Source organism: Falco rusticolus, chromosome 10 (genome assembly GCF_015220075.1).
Source record: "Falco rusticolus isolate bFalRus1 chromosome 10, bFalRus1.pri, whole genome shotgun sequence".
In the NCBI taxonomy this organism is placed as follows: domain Eukaryota; kingdom Metazoa; phylum Chordata; class Aves; order Falconiformes; family Falconidae; genus Falco; species Falco rusticolus.
The window spans coordinates 3,968,369-3,989,610 of NC_051196.1; the positions used below are offsets into that span (position 1 = coordinate 3,968,369).

Sequence of the window (21,242 nt, forward strand, 5' to 3'; positions counted from 1 at the left end):
TAAACTAATGCTAAAATTATTTTCCTACCTATTACCATGAAGACAAGCCTTCCACAGGTGGTTAGCTCCACTGGCAATGGGCTAATTCCTACTGCTTCCCAACCCAGTTCTTTGGGTTTTCTCAGACAACAATTATAATCATTCTTTCTCATCACTAAAATGAACATTTAGGAGTACATTTTCATAACTGATCCCTGACATTGACAGCTGAAACAGAGCAGCTGCAAACCATAATACCCAGGCATGTAAGTACTTATTGGCTGGCAGAAATCAGCTATTACCAATGTTTTTATTTATCGTATTACAGTAGCCATCCAAAACATGTAAGTGAGATCACGATCCCATTAGGCAAAGCCTTGTACATAACTCATTCAAAAGACTGTCTGCTCCAGAGTAACGTATGAAGTAAACAACTGAGGCTGAAAATACAGCAGATTTCTACAGCTAACGCAGGATGCTGCAGAAACAAGAGCTAACCCAGGAGCTGAGTCCTGTTTCTGAAGTCCTGGCCCAGTGGCTCAGCCACAAAGCCCAGTCTTGCCACAGCCCAGTCAGCTACAAAGCCTCTAGTCCTTGCCATTGCTATCTCCAGTCGGTTCAAAGAGTAAAGCTGCCCCTGTAACCCCAGAGACTGGAATCAGGTGTGCTGACGGACCCCATCAAGGTTCTTCATTCACTAAAAGCAATTTGTGCAGCTTAAGTAATTACTACTTGTAAACAAACAGCATTTCTAAGACCAGAACACCAATGAATACAGGATTTCAGAGGTTCCCTTTGGAAATGGCAAAAGCTTTTACCTACTTGTTTTCTTGATGAAGGAAAGGAAAGGAGCAATGGTGTGCAGAGGGGGAGAGCCAGGGATTTATGTGGCTTTTGCAGGTGTGGATGCATGCACTTGTTTCTGCTCGCTGACCTTGAAATGGTAAGGGCTGGATTCTTCCCATGGGACAGTCTACCCTCAAACACCAGAGAAGGAATGCGGGACATCTCTATCCCTCAGACCTTCTCACAAGAAGGGAAAAGTTGAGAAGTGTCCACCATCTCCCCTCCAGTCCCCTGCCCCACTGGACCACACCGTCCTACCAGCACATCCGCAGCTCAGGGAGTGCTTGCTTCGAGATGAGCCTCATCTCCTGGCTGGACAACACCAAATGAAGGTGGACCCCAGAGAAAATCGTACATGGAAGAGGTTTGAGGGCTTCATGTCAACAAGCCCAGGCTCCAGCAGAGGTATTTGCTGCTCCAATATACAACAGAGCTATGTTAGCAAGGCAGTGGCTGAGGCAGCGATAAAGAGAAGCAGAACTCCCATCTCGGACAGGTGCCTGGCATGAGAAAACATCCTGAAAAGTTACTTTTTACCAAACGTACTCAAAAGTGGTGTGTCTATTCAGATGGTTAGCAGAGAAAGGGCACAACTATTCATTAAATGATGGGCTTACCTTACCTTGCAGATGTTTAATGGCAGATTTGCTGCACACATTGTCCACTATTTATTTACTTTGCTATTTCGCTAGCCACATGCATGCTGCAAAAAGTGTTGTGGTCTCCGATGATCCTCTTATAGTTTTCATGCCCTGTATTGTAGCGCAGCTTGGATCACAAGGTAGAAACACCATAGCTGTCTCCCTAGGGGAAGAAATCTACCTCTGTGGAACTGCTCAGGTGACAATGAGAGCAGATTCTCTCTGCTCCAAGGTGAGATGGATGCACGAGATCTTCCCCACCGACCCTGTCAGGACCAGGAGACTTAAACTTGGAGCTGCAATGGTAGGACCTGCCTCATAACCCTGTTCCTTACAGGTATGCTCTGTACCTGACAGCCTGGAATAGGTGGCAGGGGAGTTTCAGCTCAGGAAGGCTGTATAAAACATAGTGCTGAAGGCAAGAGCCACGGAAAGACACTGCAAGGCCAAGAACTTGTTTTGGTGTCCTCTGCACTTGCTGCAGAACGGAGCCCAAGGTCCAGAACTGCAACGGCGCATTTGTGCAGAAAACAAGTTCCGCTTCCCTTGCTGGCGAATCAGCCCGTCAGACTCCCTGATATCTAACGTCATAAACGCGCTCACACTCTCTACTTTGGGCAATTGACCCGGTGAAATTAAACCAAGGAAAATCAGAAGCATTACGTTACCTTCCTTGTCAAGGGAGAGCTAGGCAGCTCAGAGGGGTCTACCCACAACAGGTAAATGGGCAAAGCAATCAGATTTCCCTATGCCTAATGCAGACGAGCTGAGTGTGCTTTACTGAAAATAATCCCCTCAACTAAAAGTAGCTGTATTTCTGTCCCCAAACCATTATTTTTTATTAATAATAAGAATGTCCTTAAACCTGTCAATGCTAAATAAAACCTGAGGTCACAGCAAGTTGGCCAATGTTTGTAATATTCCCAGGTATCTGCAGGTATTAATACAGAGAAGACTCATTAATACAGAGATTAAGATTCAATTCAAATGCTTTCCTAGCTCCTGGCAAGCACCCAAAGTCCTCAAAGAATATGTTCTTAAGATAGGCTTCATAGCAACTTTAACTGCTGAAGGCCTTTCGGGCTGGCTACAAGAAAAAAGGAACAACAGAAACACTTCCTAAATAAACTAGCTTGCATTTACAATTAAATGCTTTCCTTATCCAGAAAAGCAAATGTCGAAGTAAACAGTGATGCTATGGGCACTGAAATTTGGACATAAAGAGATTCACCAAATCAAAGCAGTGGTTCTCCTGACTGCATGGGTGAGTACAGCCTAGAGCAAGAGCACCCTGACCCCTAATTAAACACCGTGAGCAACTACTGTAATATAAATAAATCATCTGTTGACAAACATTTGCATCTTTAATGCAAAGTAACTGAATTGATTTTAGAAAATATTTTGGGATCTTATCTATCATAAAAGCAATCCTGATCCTTGTTGCAGAAAACTCCTTGCATTTACGTGCAGTACTTATGTTATATGCACCAGACAGTAACCTAGTAATTGCAAAAAATTAGAAATGACCGGCAGAAGGACAAGCAAACTGGAGAGCAAAAAAGAGCAAGGAAAGGGATAAGTAAAAATTACAAGGAAAAAACAAACTTAAGGGAATGATGCCCCTGAATTTCTTCTGCTTGAGAGAAAACTATCAAACAAATGCTGGGTGCCTAGAGATGCTATCAGCAACACATCAAATTTTGGGCTGATCACTGTCATGGCTCAGTGTAACTTGGTCTAGATCCAGCAAAGCACTTGGACTGATGTTCAATTTTCAGCTTGTGAGCAGTTCCACTGAATTCAGACTTCTTGTGATTTTAAGAGGTGAGCATTTGCTTCAACTCTTTGTTGAATAAGTACTAAGGAGTAATATTGCTAAGTTCAATTTCCTAAACATCCTGATTCAGGTCTCAAAAACATTTTTAAACATTGGTTTAAAGCCCTTGCCCTCAATTAAGAATGAATTAGTTTGGCTCTGGTTTCTTAAAGTCATGAAATGATGGGTAAAATCCTTACTCAAATCACCCCGCTCACAATTTCAGTTATTTTTTCATAGTCAAGAGGGCTTGAAATTTCCCAAAAAGTGAATACAGAGATTCTTGTGTAGCTAGTCTTGTCCCCAGGAGCTGGTGTTAAAAAAAAATAAAATATCAGAACTCTATCCTAGGGCTCATAAAAGCGTGAGAACTGTTGAATTTGAATGTCCTCTGCACCTTGCTCACTTGAGCCTTCAGGACAGCTGTCTCATTTCCAGCCTCCCATGATGACTTTACTGACCCAAACAGACCAGGAATTACCGTCCTCTTCTTCCGAATGACCCTTTTGCAATAGAGGAAGAGCAATTTCACAACTGCATGCAATGCAGACTGCAGCAAAGAAACGTTAACTCTCACCTGGATGAGGGAAATCTGCTTTCCTTTCCCTATATACCTCGCCCTTTTGTCCCCACATTCTGCAGTTTCTGCATTTCATCTCACTTAAAATATAATAACCTCTTTCCATTACAAGCAGTTGCTTCAGTAGCCCTGGGAGCAGACCAGTCTTCTGCTGGCTGCAATGTGTAGAGCCGAATGTGAGGAAATGAACTTCTAGTGAAGCAGCTGGTGAAACAGCTTCTGCTATAAACTTCTAAGAACCAGTTCCTGAGATGCCCCTATCTGATTTAAAAGCCCTTTCATAAAGATACCTGTCTCACATTTTTAAACAGATCTTTTCATTCAGCCCTGAACTGAGAATAAAAGCAATCTGATAAAAAATACATAGGCTGCATGCCAAAGCAGAAGTAGTAATTCATTGGCCTTGAAATATAGTTCTTTTACTGGAAACGTTACAAAGACGAGGACCATGTGTCATCACAAAAAAAAGGCAGCTTTTAACAGGCACTCTTCAGAATAGTCTCCACGTTTCATCCTCAATTATCAGTTCATAAATCTAGAATTTCTTAGCTGCTAGCAGATGGGTGAAGGTCACCAAATAAGGACCTCATAAAATTAGTGCGATTTAGAAAATTAGCAACAATCTGAACTGATTTCTTTCCACAGTACGCTGGATTTTCCAGAGCCATTCCCCTTTAGCAAAGGACCAGCAGAAAACTAAAACCCAGAAACAGCCAAAAAAGAAATTCCCATTCAACTGCCAAGATGGATTATCTGCAAATAAACTTGGATATACTTCCCTTATGGATTTAATTAAATAGTTGATAATGAAGTCTTGGAGGCGTGCTACTCCGGCAGACATGCTCCAGAGTGAAGGATTGTGCCGAGGGACCATGGGGAGCTTTCTGTGAACCAGCAAACCAAGAAGCAAGGGCAGAGATTGAGAGGGGGTGCCCTGGGGCTCCCCGTTAGAGCAGGGAGCATCGGGACCCTGATGAGCAGCAGCTCTGGCTCAGCGAAGGCAGGGCCAGGAGTGAAGGTGGCCAAACCCCTACCTATGAAAAAGTAGCCCCTCCAGGAACGTGAGTGTCCAGGAGTGTGGCACATCAGCCAGGGCATGGCATGGCACATCAGCCAGGGCACAACGTGGCAAGGCAGTTTGCACGGGGAGGCACCATCCTCCTGACTGCTCAAAGAGGCAAGCTCCAGTAGTGGTCATTGTGTACCCCCCACCGAGATGAAACCTAGCTGTGGTTTCCACTTGGCCAGAAGGCATGTGGCGACCTGGAGCTCCCACACAAGTACGCAGCTGCCCAGGTGACAGGCTGCAGGGAGTGCCTGAGCCCGTCACTGCTACTGGAGGGCAGCGTGTGACGTGTGACTGGGTAGATGACCTGCTCCGTAACTAAAGTCAGGATCATAAATCCCTATTTTGTCATCTCCCTATATGCACTTTCCTAGCAAGAGAATTCTTCTCACGTTTTCAAACTGAAAAAAAGATGTTTTAATTCCATTTCATCCTGAAATAATTACTCTGCAAGACAGAACAAAACAAAAATAAAGTGACAAAAAGCAAGTTTCCCATCTTAATTACCCACTCATGCATACACACTGACAGTCTTTTGTTCATACTAATGCACCATAATACATTTTTTTCATGTAATATAGCATGAAAAGAATGTCTGCTTTTAACATCCAGAGTATATATGAAACACCTTCTATCTTTTGCCTGCTTTTCTGCCTTTACCTTCTTTTCAGTAAACAGCAATCTTCCAGTCTGTCCTTACGAGACGTTTCCTGCTATCTGCCACCTATTTTCAAATCACAACCACAACGATTCTGACCTTATGGGTGAGAAAGTCTGTGGGCATTACTTCCAGTGAGAAGGAAGAACATCCCTTCCATCATCCTCAAAAACCTCAGCTGCAAGGGCTTGGTCAAACACAATGAAATAACCCCTTTTTGGACAGAATTCAAAAATCAAGTTTAATTCAGGAATAAGACTGCTAAACATTTTTGAGTAAATGGCAACAGCCTGCTAGAACGGAACTATGTTACGTTAGTTCTAGCAGACATCACTACTGCTGTGACAGCAATGTTGCTTTAAAAGGCATTAAATTGACATGATGCAGACATCCAAAAATAAAGTTCAAGCATCCAGGCTGTGCTTGCATGGGCTGTGCCGTTAAGTGATCTGTGTTTATCAGTGACCCATTGTGAAAGATGGGAAATGATAAAGGAAAGCTGCTGCTCTAACTATACCGACTGAGTTCTGGGAGAGCTAACAGGGTCTTCTTTACCTATTCCCCAATAATTGCATTTAACTGGTGTATAGAAAGCACGCTTATTTAAAGGAAAAGCAGGGAGCTCCTTGGGGTTCATGTGTCTGGGAAGTGTCACAATATTAGACCTGATATTCAAGGCAAAACATATTTATGTTCTAGCTGATCAAATCAAAACTCAGCTTGAGACCACACGTTACCTGCATCAAGGACCACAAGGATGTCAGGCCACAGAAAATGGTTTGCTAAAACTTTTCATGACAGAAGTTAGAGTCTCAGTACAACGGGGCGTGCAAAATCCTACAAAGCTGTAAGTCAAACTAAACAGATTAGTTTTCCTGAACTGCATCCTGTATTCAATACCAACAGAACCGGTCAAAACATTTTCCATTGACACATTTTAAAAGAATACGGATTTTCGACCAAACAAAAAGCCTCTTTTTAATTTTTTTCCTTTTAATGTAATAAAACTTCTTTTGTTATTGTCAAAAATAGATTGTTTTTCACCCATTACTTACTCCTCCATTGCAATAATGGAGCAATTTCATGCTTATGACCTTGGCTGTTTGCCATTAAAATAATTGCAGCAATGTAGAATCACCACTTTTCCATGTTACGGACTAGAAGGTGGGAAAAAAATATTCAGACTGCAAATACTTTGTCCCGTCACCAGAACAAGGAAAAATAAAGATCAAAGTGTCACAACTGATGTTCATTAGCTACTGTAGTGATAATGCATGAGACCGAGAAGAATTTATTGCTGTTTCCCATCAGGGACCATGTTCTCTTTAACAAGAATTACCAAAATCACTATTCCCCCCGCCCATTTAGCAGATGGACATACAAAGCCAGAGAGCAGTCCTGTTCACCACTAAGGTGGCATTTTACACAGCCCTTTACTGATATGAACTGTACATTTCTATTATGTATTAATTACCAAGGATAATACAGGTATCAGCCCAGGAGAGAGAAGACAGCTCTGCCTCCTCATTGCGATGGTTTTCACTTCTACCTTCCCAACCTGCCAACCTCCCAGCTCTCTAGGAGAAAACACGTGATGCTTTCATGGAGCTTAGCAAGCCAGAGACACGCAGTCTTCACAGCAGGTCTCATAAACCCAACTTCATTGACTTCAATGAAGCCAAAGTGATTTTCATCAGCTGAGGAACTGGTCTGACCCGTATAGAACAGGCTACTGTGCACAATAAAAGCCCAAAGGCTGAAACGCTCTGAAATCTGAGCACCTAGACAAAGATAAGAGGCAAATTTCTAGCTCCTTTCAAATTTGTGACAAATTTCCAGGGACTTCAGCATAACAGGAACTTCCTTGGTGGCAGCCTGGGGCTAATTCATTGGCACCATTGCAGCTACACTCATTTATTCCAGCTCTGGTCTGTCCTTAAGCTTATATAGTTGCAGAGCGTATATTCATGACCTAATCCATTATCATGGCATGGGGAAATGGAAGAAATGAAAGTAGCACAAATGAAGATTTTATCACTTAAATAAAATTGAGGGCTGTTATTCTTTATGTTTATTTCAGTTATCATTCATGTCTTACCTCACGGACACAAGCAAACTATTGTTCAACTTCAGTTCTCTCAGATTAGGTAGATAGGCACCTACGGGAATAGAATAAAGAATCACTCTGCAGACCTAGGAGTAAAGGAAACCTCTGACAATTACAAGTCGAAGCATCTAATTTTACATGCATTTTTTACCTGTTTCTGCCAGATCTGTGCTGGACCTCTTCTAAGAAAAATTAACGAGATTATTTCACTCAAAAAATATTTCACTCTTTGCATTTTTGAAACATATACGTATTGTCTGCATGACCACCCAATTATAATTTTTGGAACCCCTCCATGACAATTCTGATACAGCATCTTTCCAGACAGACAACAGCAGAAACTGGCTTGGTGGGTGACTGTTTCCTTTGGTCCGATTCCCAACCTTTATTGACTATTAACTGAGTGATATTCCAAAGAGGTACCGGGTGCTTTAGAGTATAGCATTCATGACCTCTGATTTCTACATAATGCTCTTGCTTCTCTCCCCCAGAATCTTTTTCTACCTATTTAATGGCAAGTAGCGATGGACTTATTCGATATACAGCCAGGTAACACTTATTCAAAATGTAATTTTGAGTCAAACAACAAAGGCATAATTTCCCATGTCACAACACCACCTGTTATAGTTCAGAGGTCCCCAAAACACTACTTATGTTTTGCTAAGCATTGCCTTCGCCTTTTAATTTTCTGGATGTGATCCATTGTTTACTATTCAATTGTACAAGCTTCATATCTATGAAAACCTCAGTACTCTCTAGTTATTACTTTGATTAATGCTTCTTTCTGTTCCTAAGATTTGCCTTTTTGGATGCTTCTACAGGTATCTCCGAACCAAAATCATAGACCAAATCCCTCCAAGCTAACGGAATAATTTGGACATAAGCTCAAATCCCAGGAAACATTTCCTATTGACAACAGCAAACTTTACCCATTCCCACCAGTAGAGTTTGGCCATGGCTGACAAGGATCCGCCAGTATAACGTGCAACCATGTAGAGGTAATACCAATTTTAGACAAACTGGATCATACTAAAACATTAAAATCTGTTCTCAGAAAATATTTTTATGAGTCCTCTGAGTAATCTCTCTCTGGCAAGGGTTACTTAGCAGTGTCCAGAAGGACATTATTCCAGCTCTTTGCAAAAAATCAAAACAAAAGAAAAAGAGAAAAAGAAAAAAAAAAGGGAGTGGGATCTCAAAAGCAAACAGAAAAGGTCACGTTGTTCATCCCATTTCCCCAAACAGAACAAGAGCGTTTATGGCAAAAACATTTTAATAAATCATGTTTTAGTAGAAGCATTAGCTATACCTAATGCTATTTGGGAGTGATCATAACACATGTATTGATCTTCATGCTATACTGCAAATATTTAACTCCATGTCTTTGCAAAGCTCCTCAAAAAATACTAAAGATTCAAAACACATTGTGAATTTTTAAGCCTTTTTTTAAATCATTTTCCATAATACATTAAAACTGTAGCAGAAACTATAACACACTGTCCTCATCCTGCAGAGCATGCTTTCTGAAGTCAAACAAGTTTTATAAAGTATGGCAACCAAATAATTTTGAGTCACAAAGACTTCCTCACATGTAATCCACATACTAAGAATTTGATCTGCCCCCCCCCCCCCAAAAAAAATAAAACAACCAGAATCTAGATTTCAAAAAATTGCTATCATGTTTCTGACAAGAAACCTGAAGCACAGAGAGATGAAATTACTTCTCCCAAAGCGTTAAAGGAAAGAAGAAGAAGAAGGATGCAGCAGCCCCTCCAGTCCCAGCACAGCAGTGGGTAATAGCCTTGCCAGGGATTCAACCCGAGAGGTTGAAGAGTTACCAAGCAAAGGCTATTGCAACGCATTACAAAGCAAATGAGGTTTAAAAACTATTAAGCAGAAGATTTGAATGAGAACTCAAGAAGCCGAGCTCAAGAGAAATGGAGAGACTTGCTCAAGAAAAAGCTTTCCACTAAATGCATTTAGGGTTGGTTCAGGGGGGGAAAAAAAAAGACAAAAAAAGACTATTAAAGGATTCAAAGAGGCAGGGTGACAGGCTGACGATACAATTTTCACATCTGGTTATTTCATTATTGTAACCTGATCCTCCATCTCAGACATTTTATTGTATTTTGGCACAATCTGTCCCTGGGAACTTGTATAGTGTTAAGCTCTAATGTGCTGTTTACTAGACTGAAATAAAAGTATACTATGTGCAGTGGTGCAAAATTCTGCCAAGAAGACTTTTGCAATACATTTCTGCAGGTTCTTCCCTCCCTTAAGTTTTATATTCTACATATAATTATTAGTTGGTGCTAAGAATTCGTTGTCCATTTGACTTTGCTGGTTTTTGTAGTCCTAATTCCTTATATGTAGATTAGAGACTGGAAGACTATGTTGAGAAGAGAAAATCTTAAAATGAAGGTGACAAAATAAAAGATCTATCCAAATGTAACAACATACTTCTAATTTTCTTATTTTTAAACCTCACGGCATGTTTCCTTAGAGCAAGGACACAATTTATTCTTAAACTAACATAAAAATACTATAAAATATCAATAATATATTAACTTCTAATATTAATTTTTAAAGTACAAAAAATATATTCCTCATCCTGCCTTCAGATTGTATCATTTTGATTTTTAAAACTCAGAACGATCCAGAAAAATGCTGATGACTGCAGTACAAGGCTGAGAATTCAGAATGGCAAGCTATGTTATCTCATCTGTCTACAATTCCCTTTCACTAAATACCCTTTTTGTTATACGGCTCTGAAATTACTAAGCACCAACAATGTACTAGTGTTAAACTATTCCACTGTACTACCCTAGTGGAACAAAACTAAATGAAGAGCAGAAAGAAATCAGAGTATAAGGTAGGTGAATAAAAGTGATATGTGCACACTCAACAACATTGTCTTAAGTGCTGCACTTGACAAGCAGGGTAGCAATGCAGATGTTTTTCTGAGCTGCCTTGGTACAGCAGGTGGCATTTAGATACCTGACCAGGAGTAAGGAGAAAACAGGCAAGATGCTGATTTTATTATATTCTACAAGCTACAACACTTGTAGCACTTGTTGTTTACATTCGGATGTATTCTTTAGGTAGCATCACGTATCTTGGGTTTATATTGTTAACAAAAAATCACCATGCCTTGACTCCTTACACCCTCTGGAATATGGACTAGTGAAAAACATACACAAGAAAAATATTACTGAAATGACTGACAAATACTTGCCTTGGCATCAGGCAACCTACATGTTTTGTTGATCCAACAGTACAAAACAGGCATGCGAACGCAGGCCGCACTCTTCTAGCAAGAGCAACCTATGTACATTAAACAGGCTGTTTAATTGCCTTAAGCTGTGTAAGTCAGTCACACTTACACAAGTACTTAACTTGGTCAAGTTATTTCCATACATGTTCTAAATAGACATTTTTGCACATGTCTGGGGTGAATTGGGCAATGCCACTGGAGATAAGACCGCAGCACTTGCAGGCAAACCCTGGCTAGCTGCAGTCTAGCTAACTGAGGTGAGAATCTCACAAAAAAACCCAAACCACCCTATCAGTGCAGGGTTTAACATATGCTCACTGCCCCAGTACAAACCTGTGACTCCTGGAGAGCCTGCCCAAGCCCTGCTGCAGCGGGTGCTGTGGCACCTTCTCAGCGAGGCTTGTCGGAACCAGCCAAACCAAGACCAGTGTGTGCAGGTCTCTTGCCTCCAGCCTCTGCACCGGCTTCCCGACCACACAAGCTCCTGCCACTGCAATGCTGGCTGCCGACAAACATGTCCCAGCTTCCCATCAGGGATACTGACAAATGGAGCAAAAGGAAAGAGAGACGATGACCCTGTGTGAAAAATAACACGTGCCTGCCTCTGAAACTTCAGCAGAGCTTTTCCTTGATAAAATGCATGCAAGGAAAGCGGCAGTCTCCAGACACGTAATCAACTTAGCCTGGCCACCAGCAGGCAACAATTCAATAAGTACCAGCGAAGAGCACTGTGGGTAACGTGATTTGTAGCTATTAAAATCACTTAGAAAGAAGAGAACTATGTAGTGTCTTAAATGACTCTACCCCACCATCACTTTCAACAGGAATTTCTACGAGTCAGTCACGAATGCGGTCCCAGATCTGTCAGCAATCAAAACTGAAGGGCTAAGCTAATGAAAAGGAAATACTCCATCTGTTTGAGTATGAACCGAAGCCTACACGCAGCTGAAGAGCACAGAAGTCATGTCCCAAATCCGCAAAGCTGGATACAAGGCTTGCCAGGACGGGTCAGTGTTTTGCCTGTCGCTCAGCAAGGTGCACTGAAAACAAACAGCTAGAGCTTTCAGCAATTACCTCGAGCCCTGCTAAGGCTCAGATGCACGCTCCGGCATGAAGCCTTTCCTTAATTTTAAGCCTGGTCACATGAAAATATTTTAATATCGGTCTTTTCATGTTTTAGCCCACACCCACACCTAAGAAATATAACTGTTCTTCCCCACCGTGTCACACCATTGTACTGAGGCTGACCTGACGAACCAGGAAAGGTTAGCAGGACGGTGCTTTAAAGTTTAGCACATCCCCAAGTGGAATGCTTGTAAGAAAAACCTCAAGCAACGTGTTTTAAATCACTCTGGAAATCTTGCTAAAGGAGATGTGGGCCCTCAATGCTTGTGTTACAGCCTGTGTACGGCTGTAAACACCAAAACATTTCTCAAGTGCAAATTGTGGTGTAAATTTGGGGTTCAAGTGCTGCAAGGTTCTGGGTGACCCAGAACTATGCACAGTCTAGTAACTTGCAACTCCTTTACCTGGCCATTTAAGAGATTGCACAGCTTCTATCTTTACACATAAACACAGTTAAACCAGTATTGTTTACTCAGTGCAAGCTGATCATCCAAACAAGTAGTTCCTTGATGATAAAGATGCTTTTACCCATCTTCTGCAACTATGGGATACAGTGAAATCAAGGTTAAGTGATTTGATATGGCTATACAGAAAGCTAATTAGGTTTGGAATGCAAACAGAAACACCACATTGCAGAGCGGTCCAGGCTGGAGGGGACAGCCAGAGCTCTCAAGCCCAGACTCCTGCTCAGAGTTAAGTCTTCTGTGAGATCAGACCAGGGTGCTCAGGTCTTCACCCAGGTAGATGCTTTGTAAGGACCCTTCCAACCCAAACTGTTCTATGATTTAATGATTCTGTCATTCCATCTGGTCCGGTTCTTACCCTACTCCTTCCCTCAGGCTATTTATCCAGGCCCCTGTGAGCAGAGACCAGGTCAGCAGCACAGTTTCAGGGGCAGGCAGCTGGTGAGGAGCATGCAATGAGCCCAACACCTTCAGCAGCAGTCTGGCTTACACCATTCACCCTGAAGGTGCAAACTGCCCTGCAATACCCCAAAGGAAGGCCTTACTCCATGCCCCTAAAAGTCAGATGTGAAAAAAAGACCTGCAAGGAACTGATGATCACTGGAAGCATTAAGTAGCAAATTTTCTGCCCTAGCCACCTGCTGACATTTGCAAAGAAATTTTCATGGGATAGAAATTCAGAAATGCATTTAAAAAAAAAAAAAAGACAGAAGGCAATTCAGGATGGTCTTCATGTTCTGTTATTCTCAAAAGCAGTGGGGACCTGCAGCTGCTGGTTTTTGTAGCTCTCAAGAAAGAGCCAACTCTTGGTGCGAATGGTGTGACATAAACAAGACGGAAATCGTTTGCAACATGGGAATAGTGCTCCATATTCTGTAAAAGTTGCAAAGTCCTAACCAGGGGGAGCAGAAAGAAAGGGATTGATTCCAGTAATGGAAAGGAAAGTACAGAGTGAAAAATGTGAAAGACTTTGCTGGCTTGTCACAGCTAATACAAAATGGCATAGGAATGGCAGCACCACTTTCGAGCACTGTAGAAACGGCATAATGAGATTACCTTAACTGGAGGAAATATGACTGACCAGATTATGATCTCTGAAAGAAACGGACGTAATTTACCTTGTATTATCAAATGCCTATCAGAAAGAGACCTATTTACGAAATAAACAGAATAACTAATACAAAGTGGGTTTATAATTCAAGACAAAAGCCCCCTTCACTGTACTTGCTTAACCATTCTTGACAAATTGACATCGAAAGACCCACTAAAGCTGATATCGGCTGTTACATTACAGTCACTGCACATGAAAATGAACTGCTTGGCTGAAAATACCAGCACATGCTTCTGGGGACGTGACTCCTTTTGGCACAAAAAATAATACCCCGCAGTAGTTACTCAGCTTCAACATAGCAGAAGATGGGCTTGGTTGCAATGGGAATCCACAGGACAGAAAATGACTGCCAGTACTGGAAAAAAGGAAGGTTTCATATTCTCAGTGTTAACTCTGCTACAGAGGGAATTCCTTTGGAACTTCCTTACTTCCCCAGTGCAGCGATGACACAGAAATGTATCAGAAGCATTAGGGCTGTTTGGCACTCATCAAAAAGACGTATCTATAGGACCTTGCTCCAGCACATCATCTGGCAGAGCTCGATGAGGCAGTACGGGATGCAAAGACAGGCTGCTGGCAGCACGAGCAGCCTGATACCACTAGCAATTTCTCAGCCACAGGGAAATCTTACAGTGGAGAGAAACTGAACTTTGGCTACTATTTTGCTAGAGTAGTGCCATAAACTCTAGAGGACAAGGTAACCAGTAAATGCGGATTCAGGGCCTAGAGGCATGTCATTCAGAAATTTGTTCAAACTAATTGGCCTTAGACAGAAGTGGTGTCACTCATCCCATTGCCATTATTTTCAGTCCTATTTAGACCCTCAGAGAAGAAAACAGAGATCAAGGAGTGAGAGATACCAGGGAGACGATGTTTCAAGAGCTCTTGAGCAGGACGGTACTTTACACTGGCCATTGGTTTCGAAGTCCCCAGTCCTGCTTCAAGACATGACAAAGGAAATTTTGAGAGAGTGAGAAGTTAAACTGTTTTCTTACCAAAGTTCCCCAAGCTGTTCTCTCTTGTATCTACTCGCATCTCTAGGGCCTTCACTTGCTGCAGATCATCTACCCCTGCCAAAACTTTCTGTAAAGATAAGCAAACATATATGTGTACTCTCATGCAATAAACTAGGTGGCACAGGAGAAAAAAGGTGTAGAAAGGCTTTCAACCAGTGCTTTGTCAACATATACTCCAGGTCATAATGGCTAGATGTGTAATAACATTTAAACAAATGCAATATTCAAAGATCTTTCTTCCTCATAGATCTGAATTATTCTAGTCTCACATAACTTCTGCATTGCTTAAGGAGTCAGGGCTGAGGGCTACATTCAAGCTGCAGATCAACAACAGACCTACATGGCAATTAGTTTAATGTAAACAGTATGTCCATGCTTTAAGATTTGCCTAAATCTTGTAGTAAACCTCAGCAGATTGGTAATCAAAAAGGCACTAGGCAGTAAAACTCAACAAAACACACTGTTTAGCCTTTTAACCCAGAATCATGAAAAGAAAACATGAGTTTACCTGAAGCAGCCCACTTTTCTGAAAGACATCAACACTAATTATAAGAATTACAGATTCTTTTGAAAAGTTCTATGCAATACAAATAAAAGTCTCCAAAATCTTCCATTGTTTTTGCAAAATCTGAGTAATAGCATCAGCCACTGCATTAAGCAAGGGGGGAGTGTATGTGAATGCAGGATCTTTCCGAATATCCTAAAGTCTATATTGGTACATACACATAGATTTCGCCTTGGCAGAGGTAAGCAGGAGGATAAAAACAAGGAGACACTATATACAGAGGAGAAAGGGAAGCTCTAGGACAGCCAGTGAAAACTAGAGCAATGCTGTGAAGTCCTAAGACACCAGGCTGCAATTCCAGAAGCAGCTGAAGCGATCTCACGTTACCGCTGCTCTCATCCCCTATTCCTTCCTGCTATGACCTTGCTCCTCTCTCCCCAGCTTCGCTCATCCAGGCTACACGTCCCACCACCTCCTATGCATCTGCTTTAGGTGCTCAGTGGATCCTTCCATGCACAAATTCAACAAAACAAACCAAGAGGGAACTGTATCCTTTCTTCCTGATGGGTTAGCTGTTCATGGAGGAGTCTGAAACACCCCTTGAGCGATGAGAAATGAGGCTTTTGCGTCACAATAACTGCCTGAAAGAGCTGATACCACGCATAGTGATACAACTATGTATATAATATAAATAATTTTCACCTTTCTGTGCCAAAAGAGTTAGGACATGGGGCTAAAAAAAGTCCACTTCAAAGAAATGGCTTACCCTGGCATCAGTGTCTCCTCCTCAATGATGCAATCAACAGCACGGGTTGGAAGAATTATTGTCACCTGCCTTTTGTCCCTCTATTTAAGCTGAAGGCAGGAAGTCATTCAACAACCTCCACCTACAGGGGACAAGTTTTCTTACTCTTAAAAAGTTACAGCATTCTTCAGTTTGTTTAATAAGGCGAAAATTATTCATTAGAAGGGAATGTGCAAGACCACATCTGTTTATGAGTTTTGGGCAGAAAAAAATAACCAGAAGAACATCCAGTTAATTTTGCAGGGAAAATGGTGGTTGCGACATTCCCGCTCATCATGTAAAATTTGTATTGTGTACAAGTGACTACAACTTCATTTACTCTGATGGTTCCACACCCTCTTACAAACAAAGGTTCCAATGCAAGTCTGAGTTTAACTGAGACAACAGTTTAAAAAGACATGGTTTCCTGAAAAGGCTGAATATCCCTCCTTGAAAAACTGGCTCCCTTTGTAAGGTCTTCACTTGGACTCCTAAGAAACAGAATCATCCAAAATCTTCAACTGCTTTTGAATTGTCTTTAAAACACCATGTTTAAAATTAATTTTTTTTAAACTGATTTTAAGCGTGCTGAACCCAAGAAAGCTTCTAGACTTTCTTGCCTTGCCACTAGCATATGAAAAACAAAGGTCTGAGGTGAAAACTTGGGAGTCCCCAATGGCATCCAGAAATACACTTTCTATCTCCCGATGCAGCCACCACAAAAACAGTTTTGCTCCTGCAAAGAAGGCAAGCTTACAAACTACAGACTGCTTTCTGCCCCCAGTATACACAAGATCCCTCACTGCAAGACAGTTTGCAGTAATCCTTTTCAGCAGATGACACTGTCTGTCATATAGCATGAGGGTACGTGTGAAATGAGAGCTAGCTCATGTCCTGGCATGCAACCATGCACTCTGATAGCTGGACTTGGACACAGGCTTACTGTCATTAAAGGAAGCTTCTTCTGAAAAATATCTGCCCCCTCCCCATCAAAACAGTCCTAAGAGCCTACATCATTAGAAGGCAGACCAGGAAGAAGTCTCAGAATAAGTCATAAGCTTAGGGTCATTCACATGCTTTGTCAGTAGTGTAGCAGAAGGTCCTGGCATCGCAAGGAGCCTCTGCATTTCTCCTTTGCTGTCTGCAAGTTCCCTGAATGCTGTTCGTCCCACTACTGTAACCTAGACAGCCTCCTTTCACAGTTCTGCTCCTTGCTCTCCTCTTTCAAAATCCAAGCATAGGAACTGCACAAAGTTATATTCTCTCCTCATCCAGGGTTCCCTGTTCCTTTTCCTCATACCAGGGATTACCAGTGGGCCTCTTTGCCCTCCTTTTCCTCTTCCAGAGCCACCATTTGTACTTTTTCTCCTGTCTGAAAGATGAGCTGCTTAACACATCCATATTTTGTACTGCAACAGACAGAGCTGTGGCTCCAGTGCTGGGAAGGGTTATTGGCTCCCATCACCAGCTATTTGAAATATAGACAGCTGCCTTGAAGCATGTGCTAACCAGATGCGACAAGACTCCATGTGTTCCCCACTTCCCTGTTCTGCTTTTTCAAGCATCTCTGTGAAAATCACTGTCCTTCCATCTGTTGATGCCAAGGTGATGCTCAGAGAGTTTGGAACCGATTGGCTGTAGGATGCAAAAGCTATCATACTACATGAAGGAAACAAGAAATGCTTTGAGGTTGAGGATATGAGCTCATTTCAAGGCACTAGAAGCAGAGAGACCCCAGGTGTTGACTGCAAACTAGTTAGCAAGCAAAAGGCCAGGGCGGCAGTTCAAGAGAAGGTTACATGGTGAACGGTTCCCGTGAAAGACAGTTAGGACACTCCTACTCCCCAGACACCTTTCTTGGTATATTGGTGCAGCTGGAAGCGTGATGTGTCTTGTTTGACAGCTAAAATTCTGGCACCAGGAACAGAGGAGACTTAGGGAAGGACACAGAAACATTTAAACAAGATAACAGATGTTTAGCAGGATGTCCCTTTCATCTTGCTGTTTAATGTCAAAGCACAGCAGCCTTCATCACAATTTGAAAGGAGGGCTATTTAGGAAGAATTTTGCTGCTATTGGGTAGCAAAAGAAAAAAAAAATCATGGCCAAACACACTTAAGGCATCATCAACTTGGACAGAAATGTCTGGCACCACTTGGGTAGAACTGATGCTAAGGAGTGCTGCATCTCTTTGTTCCTAGGGCCATGCTAGGTCTAGGACAGGCTTCTGCCCTGGTCCAGAGGTGTCCCACTGTGACTCCAGGTAATGAGTGCCTTCCCACAGCTCACAGCACTGCTCTGACAGCCAGGGACAGAACTCCTCTCTGCCTGTGCCCCAGGGAATGCTTACAGCCTTGAAGGTACTGTGCCGTCTAGGGATTTCTTCAGCTATTTACAGCTGCTTAGCCTGAACATAGAGCAGGCAAAACCGAGGATCTGTTCTAGGCAAAGAGTTTGATATATCAGAGTTACTTTACATGGAAAAGATACCTTGAAAAATCCAACTATAATTTCAGGCTGACTGCTGATGTTCAGAGAGGATTCTGTTTACCACTGCCTAGCAAGGTAGGTATTGGTTAGACAGAGGAGGAGGATGTTTTCTGAAGAATCAAACATCAAAATCTTTCTGGCATATGATGTCAAGAAGGTGGCCGGACAGCTTCATTCTAGGCAGCAAGAGTTATACTCCACCCTAAGTCTGTTTATTTGAAAGGATAAATTTCCATGGTAAATTACTGTACAATCCTTTGAAGAAGAATACATGGTAAGTAAAATAAAGATGGATGAGGTTCATTTTACATTTTTGCACCTCCCCCAAAATAGGAGTAAAACTATTTTCCATGAGATCATGCAGAAGCTATTGGTAAATAATTTGTCCAGTATTTTAAGGAGCAGTTCCATGATAGGTCACAAACTATTCCCATCATGCAAAATGTCTGGCCAACAGCTCACTGGAGAGTGTGCACTGGTTTGGAAAGCTTTTCCCCTGACTGACGAGAAGAGCCAATAAGTATTCTGTAAAACATTGCAAGTGAAAAATACTTCTGTGCTTGCAGAGCTTCCCAACTGGCAGAAGAGTCACCTGGGAATGACGCAAAATCCAGTTCAAGTCCCACTTGCAACTCTCTGTAAATTCCTTAATTGGCAAATAATATCTGTTCAATTAAAGCTGGTGTATACAACTGATTTCTTCTCTCTTTCCTAGATTTTTCACACACTCTTAAGAAAAGTAGATATGTTGCTGAAGAGCATGTTGCGTGCAGCTGTCAGAGAAGCACTTCCAGCTGTGCATTTATTTTGCTGATCCTGGTTAATTTGGCTAAGACAGGAATTCCTGAGTGGTGAGCTTATTTTCTTTTAATACTACACCTGTATGCAAATCCTAGATTCATGTCCATTCATGTGTTCATTGCATTTTGCAAGGATTTTTTTTCAAATTACCAACTCAAGTATAATCTCTCCCTGCACAAAAAAAAAAATAAAATATAAAGCATGACAAAATATTTCTTCCAAGAAGAAAGTTATTAGAACATTAACAAAGTTTTAAGTGATTCTATGTCAAGGGATTTTCAAAGAGAGGGAACATAACTTCCCTGTGGTCCCATGTACAATCTTCCTTTCAAAATGACTAAGTGCTGCAGATGCCCATAATTACAATATTTAGCTGTATTTCACTACTTGCTGCATGAACATACAAACACATTCTTCTCTCAGCTCAGATGAAGAGATTAGCCAGGCGTTCAATCTGTGATAAAGAGACATCTTTCTTGGCTTGCATGAGAAGTGTAGGTGAGGGCAATAATTATGACATTTAAGTGGTGGTGGAAGCGTCAGTAAAGAGGTCTTTATTCCCGTGCCGAAGCCTCCAAGTCACACCGACAGATCTACACAGCCAGCCTAGCCCTGCCACCTCCGGTTCAGCTACCTGCTGACTTGTGCTGGGGATTCACAGTCCTGACACCTTGTTTTAAACCAGTATTAAGGGTCTGATGCTGCAAGTTGCTGGGAGTTTTCCCAACTATTGCAAGCTTCAAAGGGCACGTGGAGCACCAGAAATGACATTGGAGGTTTGCTGATCTCCCAGAAATAGCCTGTATTGTTTCTGTAGGAGCCCAGTTTTAACTGTGGACAAGACAGTAGATATTCTTAGATCAATTTTTGCTTTGAATTTGTTTTACGGATTTACTTTCCCTCACCTAGATATAAAAGAAGCCATACCCCAATATTAATTGTTTTCCTGTCTAGCAATCAGGTGCGTAGTAAGCAGCTACAGCCATTGCTCAGTGTTGTGTCACTGAACGTGCAAAACTCAAGACTGTAATCTGCCATTTGATGTCAGCTAAGCAGCTGTCACTGTATGCAAATGAAAATCTGGGGTTTTTTCATATAAAGGCATGCATATGTGCATGTATGCATATAAATAGAGTTTCCTGATGTGACAATTTGAGTGTAAAACATCAGATGTCTAAGCAGCAAGATGAACACTAATATAACAACTACAAGCCTTCACTGTAGTAAAGGCATTAGTGTTAGGATAACAACATATAAAAGGAAAGCTCCCAAACTAAACGAGGCTTTGTAATTTTTCTTCCCTGTTCACATTATCATGTTTACTGCTATCTGCTATCTTGAGCAATCTGATCTAACTTTGAAACAAGCTGTGCTTTGAGCAGAAGATTGAACTGGAAGACCTCCAGAGCTCCCTTAAAACTTCTTAATTATTATTTTAAAAATTATTATACAATCCTAATTAAGGATTCAGCAAATCCAAAATCAGTCATACTTTCATCTCCTAGACTCCACTTAATTTATCAAGATTTTGCATTTGCTTCCTTGATCTCCAGGGTTTTTTTTTTCAAATCCATTTAGCTTAAAACTGAGAGGAAAACTTTCTGCAAAGGCAAAAAAAGGAAACGATTGAGTCATTTCAGCAAGAATCCAATCTGTTTTTCCAGGACCCTCTAGGATTTTCTTCTCCCCATGAGGATGCGTGCATACCATATGAAATACACCCTAACCTCCTGAGCAACAAAACTAAACACCATTTCCGAACACGTGTTCCTAAGTTTAGAAAACATGATTAATTGGAGCAGGATCAACAAATAGCAAAATAAGAATACTTCCTTTCTTCTCTACAAATCACACACAAACGTGATTAGTTTTGATAATGTGACAATATCTGGAAGATCATTTGACCTTGTAAAATGAGTTCATTCTGAGAAGCTGAATGCTTTTTGTTGGAGTCAGGAAAAGATCCTTTGCAAACGATG

The 21,242-nt window shown here is 41.6% G+C and overlaps 1 protein-coding gene across 4 annotated transcripts in view; it reads right to left on the reverse strand.

Moving 5' to 3' along the window:
• Nucleotides 1-21,242, reverse strand: part of LRRC56 (leucine rich repeat containing 56) — a 65,413-nt gene that overhangs the window by 28,427 nt on the left and 15,744 nt on the right. For 3 of the 4 annotated variants that reach the window (XM_037403279.1, XM_037403278.1, XM_037403280.1), the window contains 2 exons: nucleotides 14,663-14,750; nucleotides 7,685-7,745 (listed from right to left, as the gene is read on the reverse strand). The exons of the other annotated variant lie outside the window; for it this stretch is intronic. In XM_037403279.1, coding sequence (XP_037259176.1) covers nucleotides 7,685-7,745; nucleotides 14,663-14,750 — 149 coding nt within the window. The remainder of the gene's footprint in view (nucleotides 1-7,684; nucleotides 7,746-14,662; nucleotides 14,751-21,242) is intronic. 4 annotated transcript variants of the gene reach the window in all.